General features: G+C 34.9%; 1 protein-coding gene across 5 annotated transcripts in view; it reads right to left on the bottom strand.

Moving 5' to 3' along the window:
• Positions 1-767: 767 nt before the first annotated feature.
• PARN (poly(A)-specific ribonuclease) overlaps positions 768-21,920 on the bottom strand; it is a 60,360-nt gene continuing 39,207 nt past the window's right edge. For 3 of the 5 annotated variants that reach the window (XM_037384210.1, XM_037384208.1, XM_037384209.1), the window contains exons 22-24: positions 9,848-10,037; positions 2,885-3,078; positions 1,561-1,713 (exon numbers count right to left, since the gene is read on the bottom strand). In XM_037384210.1, the coding sequence (XP_037240107.1) occupies positions 1,661-1,713; positions 2,885-3,078; positions 9,848-10,037 (437 nt within the window). In that variant the 3' untranslated portion in view covers positions 1,561-1,660. Of the gene's footprint in view, positions 1,714-2,884; positions 3,079-3,983; positions 3,987-9,847; positions 10,038-21,920 lie in introns of all 5 variants that reach the window. The other 2 variants (XM_037384207.1, XM_037384206.1) reach the window with 2 other exon arrangements.

The raw sequence follows: 21,920 nt of genomic DNA, 5'->3' as shown, positions 1-21,920 counted from the left end.
TCTAAGTGTTGCATATATTCTGAGAACTAAATTTGCAGCTTCCTTGTAGGTTTGGATACTCAAAAGTGATTTAAGTATTTACTCCTAAGGTCATGAGTGTCAGAGAAGAAAAGTCTCTGGATCCTTAAGGGCAGAAGAGTTCAGTTACTAGTTTCCCCTTGTACCACAAATAACTGTCATCTTTCCCACATTTTAGTGGGAGAATGTGAGGATATGGCTGTTATTAAAAAAAAAAACAACTTAATTATACTACTTCTGGTAGTAATCCAAGGATAGAAATAAAACATTTCACATTTAACAACTTTAAATTATGTTTTTCCTTTGCAATGCAAGTTCAAGATAGCTCTCACAATCATTTAAAAAACAACAAATATTGTCATACCTTCAGACAGGTTATTGTATTGTTTAAATAACAGTGGTTCCCACTCTAATATAAAAACAATATGATGAAGCTTTCTTCAAAATATTCCACTCTTCCACAGCACTGGTTTTGAACTTGCTAATTTGTAGAACTTTTTTTTTTTTGCCTCCCTCCAATGGCAACACAGAGCAATTTAAATTTAATAACAACAGGCTTGATTTTCTTGGTTATGTTTCACAAATATCTTGAAAATAGTTCATGGACCAAAAGGGTCTGCTAATCACAGGCTGACAAATACATTGTTCTATTGTGAGGAAAGAAAAGAAAAAACAAAACAAAACAAAAAAACAAAAGAGAAGAGCTCCCTAAAAACATTTCAGAAGCTAATAAATAAAACCCAAACCAGTTCCTAAGAAAATTTTTTTAATTTTCATTTTTATGGAAATACATTTTTTTTTATTTCCATGATACAAAAATGTTAAATATCAAACATTTTCTGAAATCTACCAATGCAGATAATTTTTTAAACAAATAAAGGGCTGGTGCAGTTAGCAGGTTTGTCACAGGTACCAAAAACATTTTTACAAAAACCCCACAAGCTGGGGAAGGAGGAGGGAAGAAACAGATCAAGACATAAGAGTGAAAACAGCAATAAGATGTGAAAACAAAGAAAAGCTACCTCCAACCAGGAAATTAATGTTTGAGAAACTTGTAAGTTACAGGTTCTTGAAAGGGTAAGCTACATGTGAAGTTGGTATTTAGATAAATACTGGCTGCACAGGGTGTGGGGGATACAGAATGGAAAACTAAAGAAGATTTCCAGATAAAGTAATTGGTAAAAAGCAACAGGCGAAGATGCAGTTCTACCTGTTTTAAGAATGCTGACAGCATATTGATATTGCCTGAAAAAATAGCTAAAAATTAGGAGATTTGTAGTAACTCCCCTCTAGCACAGCAAACAGCCTAGCACAAAGTCTTAAGAGTGCCAGTTCTTTTTGTACATTTCATAGCCAGCATGCCAAAGTAGGTGACCAAAATGCATTTAGTCTTGCTTCTTAAATCTAACATCATTTACGACAGCAAGTATTTCACATGATCAACAACGAATCATATACTAGTTAATATACACACAAGTAAAATTGACAGTGACTGTTCAATAAACAGTTTAAAATAATTAAACTGATTTTCAGGACACATACTGCTTTGTTAACACCACTTTATTTAAATAAAGTATGGCTTCCAAGAGGTGTATTCTTGCAACTGCTTTCAATCAGTTCCACTTGTTAAGGCAGTTGTTTCCTACCATGTTTCAGGGACTTCAAAAATTCCAGTGGAACTAGTTGTGAGGCTTCCTAAAAGACAGAGTCATGGAACAGTATATTGAAGACTTCAATATACAAACACTGAAAGGAATAAAAATCAAATCAAGAATCTTTTTATTCTTTCAGAGCATACAAAGACATAGTTTCTCCTCTAGAGCAAGGCTCTAGATACATTACTGGCAAGCCAATAGTTACAAAGGGAAACGAAAAGACTGTTTAAGTAGGCACTTAAAAAAAGCAACATCAATTTTCTTACCCTAATAGTAACTAATATATTTTGCAGTTAATGAGTAATTTTTATCCATGCAATTTTGTTTTTACAGTAATTGTGATGATAAAGTTAAATAACAGTTTTCCCAAGTGCACTTGCAGTTATTCTTGTTTAAGGCAGTTGAGACACTGAAGAATATTTCCAGCCCAAATTAATTGGAGAAGAAAGATGAATTACACTAATACCAATAATGTACATTTCCATAATGCCAAATACAGAGGATTAATTTTATACTCGAAATTACAGTAGACAGTCTTGTCATTTTGCATATGCTTGCATGGCCCAATTGCCCTACTGAACTACAAAAAGAAAGCAATTTCCAAGCACAGCTTTTGAAAACAGCTAAGAAATATTTTACTTCACCAAATCAGGAGAAAGAATGCTTGGTATACAATACCACTTTCTGGATAAAAGTGGTTAAAGCAGATACTGAAATGAAGTTTTACCTGTTAATATACAGGCAGTGCTCCAGATGACCAATAATTAAGATATGAATACTTTTAATATAGTCTAATAAATTTCTAAAATAAATTACTAACAACTTGAAATGGAATAAAAAATAGATCAATAAAAATACTTTGAGATTTAAATTCATGTGACCAAAGGTGCAATAACTCACACAATGCAGCAAAAATACCAGGTGAAACATAGTCATCTGACTGCCACTTGCCTATCTTCTGTTTTGTGGTTTGGGTTTTTTTTATGTTTGTTTGGGGTTTTTTGTTTGGTTTTTTTTGGTTTTTTTACAATTTTTGTATGATGCAATCATCAGTTTAAATAACTTTCCTGAACTTCTATGAATGTAATAGGGTAAGTCACTGTTATAAGTTACTTTGCAGTAAGTTAAGACATTCAAGAAAACTTCAATTCTGTTCAGGCTTAGGGTAGTTCCAAACAGAAAAGAAAACCATGCACACACACTGTGCTTACCTGCTGGAACTTGTTCTGTCTTGATCTTTTTGAACTTTTTGGCTCTCTTTTTACCATCTGGCAAGGACTCTGCACAGGACTGAGTCTGATCATATTCTGGACTTTGGCTTTCTCCCTCTTCCATATCATCAGAACCAGTTTCCTCCTGAATAGGACTCATGCTTCTCTTTCCCACTGTACTGGTACCTGTAAAACTGAAATGTACATGAAATAATAATTATGAACAAGTCAAGAAAAATTATTACATAGGTACTAGTTGTTGTGCATCTAATAAATGCTTATGAATGTAGTAGAATAAACTGTAGGAAGTGGTGTACCATGAATTTACATTATTTGGAAGAGGACTTAACTATAAAATTCCATAAATCATCTATTAACACAACCTTACATACATGAAGGCATTCATTCTTTGTCCTACAGATGGCTCAGGCTTAGCTGCTATTCTGATGAGATCACTCAACTCTAAAGCTGTTCTATATCCCTGCTTAGTTTTAATTTTTATTCTCTTAGTTACGAAAGCTCTTGTAAAGCATTCTTGATAGACACCAAGTTATACACAACTGTTAAGCCTCAAAACCACATCCTGATATTGAAAGGTTCTACATGCTAACTTGATCTTCTCTCCTGGAACTATAAGCAATTCTAAAAGCATTTCTGTTACATAAAGGTAGAGAAAACCATCAAGCTCCATATGACAAACTTTAAATCACGCCTTAAAGTGAAGAGTACTACCATCCAACAGACTGGTAAAATAAAAACCACAAAATATTGCACACTCATTTCATAGGTAGTATTTGAATGAAGCCTGACTAATACAGTATGAAGATGAACTTAGGAGTTCCATTTCATCTAGCATACATTGAAGTAACGCTGCATAGATTTTCATTCAACTGGAATGCTATTGTTAAGTTTCCTTGAAATACAAATGACAATATTTAAATTAGCATGAATATAAGAAAGAATGGAGTAGCAAAGGGGCTAATTAAAAAAATAGTTCCCATTACAAACTTCTAGATATGTGAAAGTCAGCTACTTAAATTTCCATTTTAGTTCTCCATTAGAACAACCAAGTTAAAAAAAAAGGAAGTTTTAGATTTACAAACTAGTTTTTCATCAAGAACTACACAAAATGGCTGTATGCATCTAAGCCATGTTCTATTTCTTATTTACATAAAAATTAATACAGGTTTATAGAACAAAGCTTTATAAGCTTTTCTTTTTTTCCTTTCTAATCAACAATAGCTGGGATTTATGGTGTTTCAATAAGGTTTCAGCTAAAGGACTGTTAAATTTGGCTGTATAGTTTGGGTTTTGAAATGGAATTTTTTCAGCTGAACATTTTGCAATTTAAAACAGACCTCTCTGGGATGTCCAAAGGCAATAAACAAACATAAAACATATGATTACACCTCATGCTCTTACTGCCACTTCAGGAGCACAAACACCATTTACTTTGATGAATAGCTGGCTTTTCCTCCAAACATTCACACACAGAAGGCCTTCTTGCATGATTTCTTACAAAGCATCATTTTGAGTCACACTGCAACTACCATCAACACGTCAATATTGTCAAACAGGCAAAAACTAGGTTGAGAAAGAAAAAAGCTCTAGTGAAGAAAAAAGGATTTAGAAAATGAGAAACTACTCTTTTTTAAAAAAAAAACCCATTGTTTAGAAAAGATTGTAAGAAATATACTTTTGGGAAAATTATTCTGAAAAATACATAAGGAATAAAAACTCAGGAGCCATAAATTATGATCCCAGGATTTCTTAGACATATCATGAGCACTTGGCTCTTAGAAGGGAACTTGCACTCACTGTAGGTCTTATGGATGAATTTCATTTTTTTCAACTTAAAACTCTTGAGAAGTTATTGCAAATAAAGAGAAACAAGTTCTTGACCTTCACTGCACATTTAGCTGTGTACCAAAGAACAAAGTAGAAATTAATTTTAGGCCTTATGTTCTTTCTGCAGATAACCTCAAGGGGAAAAAAACCCACCAAAAGACTGGCAGCACGAAGTCCAAAATATATTTTATAATCAAGAACTTTTGACTTCTTGCTTTCTCCCAAGAATACTAATTTTATTCTACATTCATTCATTGATTGCATGGATTATAGACAGATATGGGTTGATTTTGTCTTATTCTTCTTGGACCTAAAATAAGAAATGTCATTTATTCACTTAGTAATTCTAGCAAATCACTATGGTTGCATATACAAGTTAGAGCACTACTCAGAGCAAAGTTCAGTTTTCTAATTGCACCAACTATTTTGGAGTATGTCCATATTTCTGTCTCAATTTCCTTACTCTGTTGAGAGACAACTAAACAAAGTGGAAGAACAGTACAGACTAACAGCTATTAATAACTGGCCATTCAGACATACTTGTGTAGGGTCCTCAACTGTGTGGATACCTGAGCCATTTAGAGACACAGACTTATATCTTCCATTAACAAATATTGCACTTAGGTTTCAAAACACACATGTACAACAGTCACCCAGGCAATAATAATTATTTTTTAAATTAATATAGTTAAAGAGGTTCTGAAATTTCTTTTGTATATTGAAATGCAGATTGCTCTAACTTTTAAAATAAAATTACTAGCCAAGGTTGGGGTGGGCAGGGGGTGGGCAGCAGCAGAGACCCAAAACACCCCACCACAAGAAAAACCTATCATACATTGCCAGTTGGCAAATCTACTTAGTGAACACAATATAGCTTTCACAACAGTCAGTGACGATGGTAGGCGGGGTTCTAAGCCTCTTCAATGACAGCAGTTTCCACTAGTCCTTTTCCCCTGACCTCTCCCTTCTGTTGACCTATTTTAACGCCAGCCCACAGGCAAACCTGACAAGGATGAATGCCACTGGAGAAAGGTGGTATAAACACAAAACCCTAGATTTTATTTATGATTTCTATTCCTATTCAGTACAATCCTGATCACAGAAGAATACAGTTTTTTTGTTAAATTCCAGCAGTATGACTAGGAACATCAGTACTAAACACAGTTTAACGCATCAACAGGATGTAGAGGACTTCTATATCGCTCTACTGCCAGAAAGAGCACAGATTCCATCTGATTAAACTGCCCATGAAGTTTGTGACATCATTTCAGCTAATAAATAGCAGCAATCCAATTAGTACTATGGCAATTATTTTGAAAAATCAGCAACTGGGGGGGGGGGGGGGGGGGGGGCAAGAGGTAGGAAAAAAATTATGACAAAGTAGCATTAAACATTTTGTTTTGGAAATGTTCTGGAAAAGCATGTCCAACTTACAAAAGGATCACTTACTTCCATCACAATAGAGCATATTGAATTGGCCTGGATATATACAGACCTCCAACTTCAATTAAGTTTCATTTAAACAAAAACAATCCTGTGTTCTCTCTCCACTTAGAAAAACACTGGAGGGAGGGGAGTAGTTTATGACCCAACACAACAATCAGTCATTTCAGCTTAACAGCAGGTGAAATCACCTGAAATAACACTATAATACTGGAATACCATAATAATTTTCTTGCAATATTTATTCTCCATATCTTTAATGACTCAGCTTTTCCCAATTCTTATCCTTTATTTAGTAATGAACCACTATAAACGACCATTTCTGTAAAAAACACAAAAGAATCATCAGAGGAAATCCATGAACATTTCAAAAATAAGATAATCTTCCGCAAAATAAAGAAATTCAAGGAAGCAGTGCTACAAACAGCACCCTGACTTGACAGAAGATGCAGCAGACCTGGTTTTAGCTAGAAAATGTGTAAGGCAAAATGGCATATCGCTTTCCTGTACTTCATACTAATGCAAGTCTTCTGCTATTGACCTTATTCTATTTTACTAATTCCTAGATGATGACCAGGAAAATTAGAATACATAAGTACAAGTAGAGCAGGATACCCAATTGTACATAGAACATACTCTATTACTCTATTTGATTTTTCATCCTGTGGTTTAACACTATTTTGCTAAAGAAAAGATCTTAAATCCATGCATTTAACAGTCACAGCAGAGCTGGCTGGCAGGCAGTTATTTGCTAGCACAACACAGCCAGTACTGTGTAATACACAAGAGGCCATGATTCATCTGTTTCAAAAGTGCGTTCTGAATAGCGAACGGCTTTAAAGAAGCAGATCTTACTAACTGCTTGAAGTTTTGTCATATGCATCAGTTTCTCCTCTACTTCTCTACCTGACATTAATGATCAGGCATATTTCCATTAAAATCAGTTTTGATATCTAACAGTAGAAGTTATATGCAAGGGATATATATTAATTACAAGTGATTTTACCTTGTGACTGCTACTATACTATATTTTCTGTAGAGTAGTTCCTCTATAATATGAGACTGTAGGTTTTTTAGTAGGACAGGAATTAAAGAACCTTTGGTACATACTTCTCAATCTGTCAGTTTAAGACAAAAGTTCCTTACAAGAAACACCCAACAACTTCATTACTGAATGAAAAATTCAGGATATATTGCCATCACGGAGAGCAACAGCTATTCTGCAACTGTGCTGCCTGACAGAAACTGATGCAGCAAGCTTGTTAAAAAATAAATAAATAATGGATGTAGTAACACAAAACTATTCTAAGTGATCAGCTGCTAGATACATCACAGTATTGACGGCTCCATTATATATGATTCAAATTAATCTGGACAAATATACACACATATACCTGCACACATATATATTTGTCCTGAATGCTTTATATAAATATTTATATTTTATATTAAAATTGTTATATATGATATACAAGAATATAAATAAATATTTCGGAGATATCTTTGGAAACAAAAGGAAAGTGTTCACCTGGAGTGAACTGAAAGACCACAAGGTTTGCAGTTCCACGTTATACCTAACCAAATTACACTTAAAAGGAAACATTTACAAAAGATTAGCTGACAAGAGAACACACTAACTAGTAACAAATAAAAATATTATTAACAAAAACATGTCAAAAGACCTGCATGAATGAGAATTTGGGACAGAACCAAATCACTTTATTAATGGAATGAGAGAACAAAAATTCATGTAACATCAGTTACAAAAAAGTTCTATCAACAAAATAAAGGCTGCTATCCAAGACTATCAAAGTGTTGACCATCTGAAAACAAGGGTGCTTTTTGTGGAATTTTACAACACTAGAAAAAATAGATTAAAAATTTTCAAGATTAAGTGCTTAGGCATATAACTCATTGTGGTGTATCATAATTTTAAGGAAAGAATTCATGGAAAATTTTATTCAGCAATTTTCCAAATTATACATTTGTGGTAGTCCTTAAACTTCTTCAGGAGATGACAAATCAGTGTTCCATATTTACTGTTTTCTGAAGTATGTGTTAAAAGAAGAAGTTGTCTATGGTTCAAACCATAAGCTGCCACTCTAACCACCTGTCTAGAATCTGTCAGATACCCCAAAGCCAACATCCATCCAGAAGAGATACTTCCCTTAGTAGAAATAAAACTAGGACTCAGTATTTCTTTGCAGTAGACTCAAGATGTGGTATGTATTTTCAGACTAAGTAATAGACTTAATTATAGACCTAAACCTTAGCCACGTGTAAACTAGCATCAGGACAATCTTTAGAGCTCCTCATCTCTTCACAGCATACAATTCCAAGTCTTCCTAAGTAAACTAATTCAATTAAACTAGTTTCATTTGATAAGGATTTTATCACCAGGTTCCTCCATAGGTTTTTTTGGAATCAAACTTGTGTCTAGCACATTTAGAATTCCCACCATGACGAAAGCCATGAACATCTGACTGCCAGCCAAAATACACACCTGCATTTAATTTTGCGAAGTAGGCAAATCACAAGCTCATGTTAAGTCAGAAGAACAGAACAAGTTTAGTATATTTATTACATGACTGATAGCATTTATCAGAAGATGTAATGAGAGAGAGGACTTATAATAGCATTCCCAAGAAAGAAAAAGCAGGAAGACCTCAGTGTTCGTTTTATGACCACCTCATTTGTTCTGACTAACCAGGAAAAAAACCCAAAACAACCAAAACCAACAAATCAAAAAAACTCCTCCAAATAAACAAACAACAAACCCCCAAAACATCACCTTTTTATGCCGAATTTATAGACTCTGGGGGAGGGGGTAGTGGAAGAAAAAAATGGCAGTAACGTGATAGGATAATTACGTGTTATTTTAAAATATTTTATATTTTCATTAAAATATACAAAAATACATTAACACTAAAAGACCCTTCCTATTCACAGCTACACAGATGACTACGAAGCCTCCTGTTACCATCGTATCTAAAAGCCATCATTAATATGAGAGGGTAAAAATGGAACAACAAATACACACAGCAAATACACCTACTACAGGATACAACATACCAGAATCAAAACTGGCATCTCCTGACTTATTGTTGTCCTTAAATAATGAACTAAAACCCATTTCAGGTTTTATTTCAAAAGTTTAAAGCCACGCAAGTATCATCATTTGCCTTCTTGTTTCTGAAACATAAGAACGATTTCATCAGGACTGTTCAAGATTGTAATTTATACCCTCCTCTGTGGCATGGAAAGTATTACCACGGAAAGTCATCCAAAACCCAATACAGCCTTTACAGGGGTATAAAATGACAGCTAAGTTTCCAGATAACACAAGCTATTCAGAGGTGTCAAACTAAGAAAACAATTATTTTATTTTGGTTATAAGAAATGGTACTGCTACATCAAGCTCCGAAACTGTGATCTGACCTGCCCTCAGGATCCCAGTATCTTAGAAATTTGTCTAATCACATTTGTGATGGAACGCCCTCTGCTCCTTTAGCTATGATCTTGTGACAGCTGATATACCACTACTGATTTATATCCAAAGAAATATGTACAGGAAAAAAGTAATCCATTGGTGAAGAACTACCTGAAAATTGCTAGACTTCTAATAAAAATTCAATAAAAATACAAGAGTTGGCAATGCAAGAAAAGTCTCACCTGTTAACACAGTAGTATCGACTCTGGGAAACATAAGGTGTGCATTGAGTTTTTAACTGCTTTCTCTCCATCTCCTTCCAACTATCTTCTGTACATTTTCTCTTTGCCTGTTTTTCTTCATGTTTTTTCTCAACATATTCTGCATATGTCTGGATCCTATAACTTTCAGCATATCTGCTGGTGTTTACAGCTATGGAGAAGAAGAGTGATGTTATATACAAAACACCGTTAAATGACAGCATGCCCTCTCCTGAAATAACTGATTTTGAAAAGCAGAAGGCAGTGAACTACTTGCTCTGTTCATATAAACAACTTCTAGTTCTATTGATAATGATTTGGGGGGGGGGGGGGGGGGGGAAGACAGAAAATAAAGAAAATTAAAAAAAAAATTGTACTCTCCTAAATTCACATTTGAATTAGATATTCAAAACTCTTCTCAGAGTCAGGCTTCATACAAAAAGGGTTAAATCTACTTAAGACTTTTCTTTTAAATTAGAAACCATCAATTCTTCAGTTGCAGCCCTCTTCCAGATCGCTTGTTGGCAAGAAAAGATTTCCTGGATTTTTTCCCCTTTTAGTCTCATAACTTAACCCAGCAGGTTTATTTTGCAAGTCTGCCAGGAAAAGACGACATTTGCAAAGCCTCTGCCAAAACTCTATTTGATTGCTGTGAAACATAAGCTTATTTGAGCTGCATTTTTGGTTGCACAAGATATCCATGGAAGCAGCACTCAGCTAATATCCAGCTGTTCTGTGCTTGGATCTTTCTAATGTCTGGTCTCCATTTAACTAAAAAAGACTGCGAGTTCAAGGTAGAAGGATTTCTGTCCATGCAAAATTAGAATCACCTCGAAAATAAAGAAAAACCTTCCACTGCCTTCACTCAGCAAAAATTTACCAACGTTCCTTCAAGTCCCAGCATCTTCACAGCTCTCAGCCTCTAGTCTGCAAGCCAAGCTCTGGCCTGAAGCCATCACTATAACAGATGATTCAGCAAATTAAACTGACTGTCAGTGGTGTCCTCTGCTGTTTTCAGTGTAACTCACTGAAAAAAAGTATTGTAAACCAACCAGTAAATCAGTTTAAATATATATTTAAAAACCCCAAACAAACATACATGTTTTTCATATATTTGGGCTACACATTTCGAAATACCGTAATTGTAATGAAGACAAAATTCTGATTTTACTACTTGTAATCTTTTTGTAGATATTTCAGATGCATATCCAAACTTCTGATTTAGCTGAAGTGTTGTCACCTTGAATACAGATATTCGGTATTACATCTAGTCCAAGCAAGTTCCAACATCACAATTCAAAAAAGGTGAGGAAGATAAGTGAATATTATTTTCCCCCCCTTTTTCAGAACAGAGCATCCATTCTGCATATTGGCTATGCTACTGTGAAATGAATTACCTACAATACCCGTCACAGCACATAGATGCTGCTGCTGCAAAGTTTTTCAAATTTAGTAAAACTAGGCAACAGCATCAGGTATTTAATTTTAATCCCAAGAATAGATACCAGCAATTATGATCAACAGCCTCATGAGATTGTTGCACTAACCAAAGAGATGTTATGCATACTTCCTTTCGCACCCCTTATATTTGGGCTGAGCTGTGAAGTTACAGGATCTGTTTATAAGAACTAGGAGCATATTTATTGCCCATGAAGCTATGGTGCAGGCATCATGAATGAATTAATAACACTTACTGCATGCAAGCCGGCATTCCTCAGGGTAAAATTTGTTTAGTTCACTCAAGCATGTTTTTACTAGCTAAAATCATGCACATAGTTACCATGGATCATCTGATAAATAGTGATTTGTTAAAACACAATAACCATTTCACATTATTCCTTTTGCCAGAAACTAAGAGCCAAAGTTATGGCTCTCGCTGAAAAACCTGGCCTGTATTTAATGGGGGTGGGAGGAATCATCCTTATGCAGCCTGAAGGTAATTTTAAAATAACTTCTGTGTAAGAGTTAATATTTTTGAACAAAGACAACTGTGCTTCCTTGAAATAAGGCCTGTATTTTATACCAACCCATTCATATTACACATAAATACACAAATACCTGCATATACAACTATCTCTATACATAGTTAATATAAAATTTATATGCTGAATATATCATTTCATGCATTGAACAACTGAAATGAAGGCATACGGAAAAATCTAAGGAGCCATACAGATGAATCAATCTTGCATGGTCTTGAACTGAAAAGCAGCTCCCTGTAAAAGTTTAAAATACATTTTCTCTGATGCTTTTTTGATGAATGCAGTCCATATTGCCAAACAAAGCAAACACATTTACATCACTCTGCATTGCCAACAGAAGAAATGCATTGCTAGAATACTTTGTAAACTCTAACAATCCTAACAAATTCTAACAAAAAGGGAATTTAGGGAGTTTGTTTACTTATTTATTTAAATCATGAGAAGACAAATCTTTCTGTGAGAAACCTGACCTAGTAACCAACACCAAATAGCTACATTTCATTACACTAGTTGCAGTCATAAAGTTAAGTTTCTGTCTTACAGTAGAGTAACATTAATTGCACCCTATTTTAGGAAAAGCATTTTAGAGGATGGCATCTTCCCTAGTTATGAGGCAAGCTATTAAACAGACTGGCTGTCAAGTGATGCAAGAGGAATGTGTAAAAAGATACTCTTTCATCAAGTCCTTGCATTTACGCAGAACAAAATCCTGACAGATGGCCACTGACAATATTAAGCCTCTTAATAAACAGACAAATAAATGATCTGTGTAGGTAAAACCCCCACAATATATAAACACAATAAATACACAGAACTACAGAGATTAAGGCTGCAATACTAAACACTCAAGTTTATGAAATGGTAAAGTAAAAATTCACCTTTAAGTGAAGACTTAAAGTGACCTCTATACAGATGCTGCATTAATCTTATCTGATCATCTACGTAGAACACAGGACTGCTGCCTCAGGTGGATTGACAGCATTCAATTAGTGAGTAGCTAATTCAGTAATTTCAACATTTTATTCTCATTACTCATCATATAGTTCCACAGCCTTATTTATTGACTCCTAGGGCTATTCATGCTGCATTTAAAAAAGCAAAAGTTTGCATGTGCTCTTTTTTGCATCATGGCATTATTCAGTATTTCAAAGTAAAGCTCATGAGCTGAAGCAGCAGTGCTATGTGCCTATTTTATAAACAGAAAGCAGGAGAAAAGACTCCAACCCCAAACCAGAGGGTGTCTCAAACTAACCTAAACGGAATTAAACTGTCCACTACAGAAAGCATTCTATCACGGTTGGTTTCCTACACAGCAAATGTATTAACATATCCCCAGAGAAGCCACAAATCCAAAATAAATAGTATGTGATCACATAGCCATAGACTTTTCAATGCATAACTCACCTACATTATGTTACATATTAGTGAAATTGGCATTCCAATATTAATATTCTTTTTTTAGCCTATATGCATTTTTCAGGCCTTTAAGCATACCCCGGCAATTTCTGCTGCGAGGTACATCACACTGTTATACATATGACTAAATAGTTGAACCAGAAACTTTAAATGCATTTCTCCAGCCTCTCCCACTAGAATTATGGAAGTTACTGATAGTTGCTAGTGTTGATTCAATATAAAAAGCATTGGGCACACTCTCTGTTAGCTTCTCTGAGGAAAAGATGCATGAACTTGACAGAATTCTCAATAATTAGTCAACATTTCTGCTGATTTCTGGTCACATATTCGCCCCTCCAATTTGTATTTTTCCCAGTTCAGTCTTTTCTGGGTGTGTCTAACTTGTATCAGTCTTGCCATCTATCGCAACACTAAACATTCTTCAATATTTAACTCACTGTTTCCTGTTTTCTCTGGGTTTTCCCCAATTTAACCAAGCCACATCCTATTATCCATTTTGGTTCTTTATCCCAGGTTTGATTTGGGTTTTTTTGGCTTTTTTTTTTTTCATGTAGAATAGTCCTTGCCAAATGTATTTTTCTTTAGTGTCAAAGCAGTTTATTCTCAAACCTGTTCCAATCACAACCTTTTTGCTCCATCTATACATGCAAACTAATTAGTTCTCAATCTCACACCCGTTCACTAGATCTTTGGCCATCCCTTGCCTAAAACAAGGGAGCAGAGCTGGCAGTGGGGCTGGAACCATGTGCTGGTCTATGTAGTACTACAAGATGACTTGGGGAAATGAAACCTTGGTCCATCTCCAAGACAACCAGCACATCCCAAACAAGCAAACAAAAACATATGATAAAAAAATACTCCATTACCATTATTTTTTTTCTTAAAATGGTCTGGTTTGAAAGCCAAACTAAAGAATGTCCTTGTAAAGAACAAGGACAGCATTGGGACAGCTTTTCCTCCGTGCCCACCACACCAAATGAACAGTTTTTAAAACCATGAGCAATCTTTAGGATTAGGAAGGAGGCAGGCTATACCAACTCCTTCTCCTTCTGTAGTAAGTCCATGTAGTAACCGAGTTAATTATGAATGGCACTCATTCATATACAGAAACACAGCGCAGATTCAATCTCACAGTGTTTGTACTCTCTTCTCTTCCAGTACACAGAGTGAATGAAGTTCTAAACTAGCTGGCTACTTTATTGTATTATTCAGTGATTTTCAAAATTTCACTGGCACGTAGCAGAATCTAGAAGACTACAAAACATGTATGTTTCTTTAGCAGGGAAGAAGTGATCCTGGGAATAACTGCCCTAACATAGTATGTTACTCTTAGTCCTGACAAAAGAACAATTTTAAAAAAACAACTGAAGGTAGTGGATTAGACCATTTTCTCAAGTGTGGTTACAAAAAAAGTTATCTAAACTGTGTTACTTTTGATGGTCACCAGGTCAGAGGATTCAAATTAATTTGTATTTCAACAGAAAAATCTGAACTTTTCCTTAAATCCTGCTTTTAAAGTGTTGGGGATTTTTTTGGTGGTTTGGTTTTTCTTAGGCTTTTGGAGGTTTTTAATTCTTTTAATCTGGAATGCTCACACCAACTCATCACCAATCAGCTGAACAGCACAGTGGAGTTTTAGGAGAGTAAATCTATCAACACTGCTACTGTCAAAACTGATCTAAGGCCTCATTAATTTAGCAGAGTAAGACACCTACACGACAGACAGGACTCTTTAGAGCCTTGGTCATGAACCCACACTAACAAGGCAGCTATTCTGTTGAGTTGGATGTACTCTGCATACCCTTTGCTTAAAGCTTTTATTGAGATGAAACCTTATGTTGAAAGTAGATAAAACTTTTCAGGATAAGTATTCTGCACAGTTTTACATCTAATAGAGTCAAACATATTTCAGTTGTGACTGAAAGGAGTAAAAAAATAACTGCTAATTCAGCTACAGAAATCCTGATTGCTTGCTTTCCATTTTCCGTAATAGCTGCGCTGCTGCACCAAAACCCTTTTGCACATGTCAAGGCAACTACAGCAGACTGGCCCAGCATTGCTGAATGAAGTGACACTACATCAACGTGCTTCTTGATATCCTTGTCCTCAAGAAAAGTTAAAGAGAAGAAAAAAACTCACTGCAGTTTATTTTTTTTAAATATATTCCAAAATCTGAGACTTACATAAAACAAAGTATCAAGATTCCATGAAAGATTCTCTGAGATCATCCTGCACTGAAGCATCATGAGGGGAAAGTCTAGGTGTGCTCTGAGGTCAGGAGATAAATAATTAGGCTCAGACTTCCACATGGTTAAACGTTTTTACCAGTAAAAAAAAAATTGTAAGTGAATTTTAATTAAAACCTGTAATACAGTGTAATTTTGGATCCCAGCATCACTTAGAAAAATTCAAAATACTGTTTACATACCTCAGTAATTGAAACAAAAGCTGTGAAATGTATCAACTCATTTTAAAAAAATCCAAATCAAATTAAAAGGTAGTCAGAAGACTTCCAATGGTATATTAAGAAAAAAAATTACTGTATTCAAACTTACAGGGTACAGGTGTTTTTTTGAATTTTTTTTGTTTGTTTATTTGTTTTGGTGTTGGGATTTTTTTTAACTGATAAGAAAAAAGGCTGCAGGTGCCTGAAGGCAAGTCTGTAATTGGCCCTCCTAATTCTGCATCAGTAATGCCAAAAGTTGTAAAATACCTACATTATGATTTATACCACTGGTTCCACTGTAAAAATGACTAAAACATATCAACCAGCAATTCATTTTCTTGTTATGGTCAAGACTCCTGAACAACGCAAGTAGAAACTCACCATATCTCAATTGCCTGCATTTACTAGTACAGAAATGCTTTCAAATCAACACTGGAGAATTGTAATTTCCAGCAGTACTAGTAAAGTGTTCAGATTGTTAATCTACAAATGAAAAATGTAAAGTGTATGGAACATTTCCTTTCTAGTCAGATAGGAGGTCTCAATGTCTATTATTACTCAAAGCAGAGAAAGCTCAGATCTGAAAGACTTTTCAGAAGGAATCTGAACCCATGGTCTGGCTAGACAGCCGATTTAATCTAACACTTGTTACCAAATGGGAGAATCTTGTTCTTTAGCCCCAGCTCCAAGCCACCTGGTCCTGTGCCCTCCTTTACAGTGTTTGTGGGTTTTATTGACCTGCTGATAAGCCGGTTCACCTCACTGAACAAGCAGGAATGTTTCTTTATTATTTTTCTGGACACAGAACCAGCAAAAGAAAAGCAGTGAGAGCTCCCTGTTGGAGTGGGGAGTCAACCCCCTTTATGTAACCATGAAGGATTAAGAGTGGCACAAACCACGAGCTATATTTTAATACCAGCAAACTAAACATTTCAGCTAAGGCTGAGCAGTTGCAGGAAGCACAATCCTGTAAAATCTGATGACATTTCTGACACTTGTTAAAAACTTCAGAACATGAACTAGTGAACTGAATTTGGAGACATCCCCATGGCAGCACTGTCCAGAAGACTGCTCAAGACTAATACAGACATTTTTAACCAAAGTGCCTATTAATGCTCCACATGTTGGGTGCTTCAGAAAGAGCTATCCAGGTAAAGAGTTCATCCATCAGATAAATTTTCTAGAGAAATGATTGCACCCCATTGTCAGGATTAACATACTCACTACTGTATCAAATAAGTGTGTTGATACTGTCCCCCTCATCTAAAAAGGCATCCCAAATAAAACTAAATCTTTAACTTTTCCATTTTGATAACCATTAGCACCCACAAGGAGTGCAAAACCTACAGATAACTGCTGAAGTCTTCCTACTGAAACCATTTCACTCAAGTCCTTACATAGCATACAGGCACGTATGACATCTTTACAATCTTTTGAAAAACTATGTGCAGTTTTAAGGTAACGTATGTTTTTTAAAAATCCAAAATGTATGAAAATAATGCAAAAGCACACACATACAAGGTGATTATACCTTTACTACAATTATTACAACTATTAGGTTGTCATCTAAAATGCCATTTTGATGCAGCACAAGAATGCAAGCCACTCAAAAATTAAGAGGAGAAATAGCAATATTTTTGTAGCCTACTCTCTCTCTCTATATATATATATTAGTGTATGTATACACATATGCATCACATAAGATTCAACACTGCAAATTTAGCATCGTAGGCAGACACTAATGCAAAATTTAAGCCAAGCTTCCCTAAAACATCAAAACCTTATGGATCTCAAAAAACCAAAGTTTGATGGGAGGAGGAGAGGGAAAATCACAAAAAGTTAGAGAAAATGTTTGAGACTGCACATAATTTGAATAAAAAGTAAAACAACAATAATGGCTGAGATCGGACATACTGCAGCATGACTCCAGCTTCCTTGGCCTACATTAAGGAAGTTTGCTGCCCAGAGCGTGTATCTGACATGAATTTCACATTATCTTATTGGTGAGAACACAGTTTTATGAAATACATCTTTTTTCAAAGAATCTGAGTTAATACAGTGGATACTACCTGCTATTTCCCCAAATTCAGTGAGAAAAGACTAATAAGCACACAATCTCAAAATATATGTGTATATTTTTTAATTGTGGTGGCAAGCATTCATGCTAAGTAGAAGGTTCTATAGTAAACCTTATAAAACACTAATAAACCATAAAATCCAGCCCTGTGAGAAATGCGCAAGTTCAGAAGATTAATGATTTAAAGAAGAATCATTGAAAGGCCATCACAATTTCAGCTGCTGCACTTTAGTCCATTGCTCCCCTGCTGTCTAAATACATTGGTCTTCTCAATGCCTAGAGGAAGAAGATATCTTGCATGCTGTAAATCTGTATGAGCTCATGTATCAGGGTACTAACACGTGGAACAACTTAACATTATTTCAAAACTTGCTATTTATGACAAGCAGTTGCTTTTCACATGTATTCAAAATTTCAGGTTAGGTGTACTTATTGTATTTTAAAACGGCAAGAAAAACATTCTCAGGAAGATTCTCAGGTTAAAATTACTCTTAATTTGAACCACTGGTCTTAAAATATTGTAGAAATTGCTCACAATTGGAACATAGATGTTATTAAACTGCACCTAAGCCTTAGGCGAAGAGAATCAAGAGCAAGCATTAGTTGTTAACGGAAAACAAATCAGGTATATTTTTGAAGTATCACTGATAAGCTTGCCCACTATTTTCACTAACCTATAACTATGTAAAATGTCTCAGAACAGAAACCAAATTTTACTTTCAAGCATTGGAAAAATTTAACATATTTATAAGACTTTCCCATGTTTTAGAAATCAACCCACCCTCAAATAACAGCATTTTTTATAAGTACATTTTAGATGGCCTATGAAGACTTCACAAGAACAAGGATAGCTAAAGAAACCTCCCTTTAAGAGTGTATCTAGATTCTTTTTAAACCGGTGACCTAAAGAGTCACTGAAAGTTGGCTGGAAACAAAATTCAAGGAAACCACGAATAACAAGAACTTATCATTGACACTAAGCATTAGCTCAGGACTCACAAGACTAGCTGAGATACCAAAATGGTTTAAATTCTGAAATATTTCAGGTTGCATCAATTTCTTAAATAAAATACTGGATTTAAAGTTAAGACAAGCTGAAGGCTCTCCCATCTTCCCCAGCATTTCCAGACTATTTGTGTGAAGTCTAGACCCATGTAAGTCAACAAGCATTGAAATAGTATTTATTTCAAACCTTTCCAGATGAAAAGCCAACTTTATAAATATACAAAGCTGAACAACATCCAAAAGCAAGCTTATCTAGGAAGCTGAAAGTCATGAGTCAGAAGCTGTACAACAAAAGTTGGTTCTGAAAATTCTTGTACTTAACAACTGTCAGAGCACACACTGCTTCACCTTTGCTACAGACTTAAAAGCATGTGCTCCATGTTTGACAGCAATGCTGAGACCACGTGAAATACAATTTGGCTACAGTAAGCTCTGTCTCCCAGATGTCCAGCTGAAGGAATATCAACCATTTAACAAATTCTTATTAATTACCTACCTTGAACAGCAAACCTCAACAGAAAACGTCCATTATTGTTTTCAGGTGCTTGTAACTTGGAAATAAGTTTACAGTAGAGTATATTGCAAAGAAGTGACAACTTAGAGCCATCTAAACCACCATTTTTACAAACTCATTACCTTTAACATGACAACATAGCAGTTCAACAGTGATAACTGACATACAGAACAGCCTACTAGAACTCAGGAGCAATCTTCCCCCACTAACGCAGGTAAAACTTGCACTTATAGACATGGCAGGCACCTAACTCCATGGTGGTTAAGAAATGGATAACTAACATTTGCCTTAGTGCAGCTTCCACTTCAAGCCACAGTTTACGTTCTAACTGTAAAGAGCAATATGACTTTATCAAAAATAAGCCTTTTTTACTCATACTAAATTAGAGTCTGCCAATATGCAAGTCACATGAATAACCAAATAAAGTGAAGAATCTTGGACATTGTTATAAGCAACAAAATAAGAAGGTTAAGGGATTTGCTTCTTTTTTCCCCAAGGTTTTTGTTTTATGTGGTTTAAGCATGCTATGTTCAGTTTGAAACCTAGGAGCAGCTCCAAAATTGCCTATAAAAATACCGCCCTTTCCCCTACTTATTTTTTCAGAGGGAAATAAATAGCAAAGGGAACAAGTCTTTTTATCCTATGCAAAGATTCATAGGCCCTTCACGGTAACACTTTAACAATTATGAAGTTGTAACATGCATTCTTCCTCGTCACATACACACTACTGACTACCATGGGAAATTTGAAGAGCTAATTGTTAGTTCAATTCAGTTAATCAGATTTATACTTTTTAAACAGAAAAACATATGGACCAATGTTTTATCAATCACTTTTTGACTAGGTCTTAATGGTTATCATCCATGATATTACATAACTCAGGAACATTATTTTAAAGAGCACTTGGGGATGAATAGATACATTTTATTATTACCTACATATTCAAAATGGATTTCTATACATATTAACATGAGAAATCCAACATATTCCCAGGGTGTAGATGAACAAATTTTTATTCCATTTAGAATACCTGAAGCCACCAGAGTTAAAAGCCACAGAAACAGTATAGAAAGCTTATACAAAGTGTCACATTTTAAGATATCTGTCACTTGCTTGATGTAGAGGTTAAGCATGAGCATGAAAATGAATTACAATTAATTAGCTGAAATGTGAAAGACATTTTAAAGAAAAAAAATCCCCATTGTGTTTTGTTATTTTGGTTGTTTTTTTTTTTTAATCTGGTATAAATTAATCTTTAAGTAAAGCAAAGCTTTTCAGAGATTTCAAATAGCACAGAAAAACTCCGTATTTAGGACACAAGTTTATCACAATTTCAATACAATGGTTAGATACAGTTACACAAAACTAGTAATATGGACAAATCACATGTTTCAAATTCCTTTTTAACACCTACAAAGCTGAAGAAAATGAAAAAGCTTTGGAGAAAAGTTTTTAAGAAACAAGCAAGATTCAGAAGCTGGTTATCCTATGTACATCAGGGCATGACTACAAATCAGTCTTTAAATGATTTGCTGTTCAATTCTGTAACTTTACATTACTTTAGTCAAATACTCAGTAGCTGAATCACTGCTACAACTGAAAAATAAAGACACCTCCCCGATCTGAACTGACTTTAGAAAAGAAATTGGTAGACCTAGAATCAGTTACAACTCCATGCAGATTATTACAAAACTGATCCAATTTTTCATAGCTTTTCCTACACAGTTCCCTTATTAAAAGGGATGCAAAATAAGTCTGGATGTTTTTACAGTGCTTAGACTCATATATAATGCAAATCTGACCACCTTATCAGTACAGGGAAACTTCCACACACCCTTGATGTCCTCAGTCCATTTATTTTCCATAAATGTTTTTGTTGCATGTGTGCTTTGTTAACTACACATATTAATACCAGCTGAAAGCCAGAAACATCTTTAAGAGGTAAGCGTAAACATGTCTGCAGCAACATCTTGCATTGTATCATACTGTTTGACAGTTCTCCAAGGTTTTTTATATAGTCCAGAAGATGCAGACATATTTATATAAACAGGTTAAAAACCAGTCCACATCATTAGTTTTTCCTAGGTTCTTCACTTAAACACGGATCACTAAATCACAAGTTCAAATAGTAACTTTTATGGCCAAAGCAGTTCATTAAAGAATTTAAGATCAGGAAACAGAATAAAAGAATTGATTTTATGATACATTTATTACAGGGGAAAAAACACCTAAGAGGTTTAAGCAATTTTACAATAAAAATTGCACAGCTTTTTGCTAACTGAGTTTGCTATAGTTTATCAGCTTGGTTGGCTGACTGCTTTCAAGTATATGAGATTTTACTAATCTAATTTCATAAAAATCTATGAAAGACTATAATCACCTGGGCTTTCAAACAAATAACTTGTTTTCTAGCACGTAGGCCACAGAACAAGCCTCCTTGTTTGTTAAAGCATAAAAAGCCATATACACACAGAGCACTGCCAGAAAGATTCAGTTTAAATATTCTGCAGCCATTCAGTTCTTTTAACAATATGTAGTTGCTGTACCAAACAATAAAAATAATAGTAAAAGAATAGTGGTGGTGAATGTGTATGCCAAGCATTCAGACAACCGGT

This window comes from Falco rusticolus, chromosome 4, assembly GCF_015220075.1.
Source record: "Falco rusticolus isolate bFalRus1 chromosome 4, bFalRus1.pri, whole genome shotgun sequence".
In the NCBI taxonomy this organism is placed as follows: Eukaryota; Metazoa; Chordata; class Aves; order Falconiformes; family Falconidae; genus Falco; species Falco rusticolus.
Note: the sequence above shows the minus strand (reverse complement) of the source record. Positions and strands in the feature narration are given on the sequence as shown.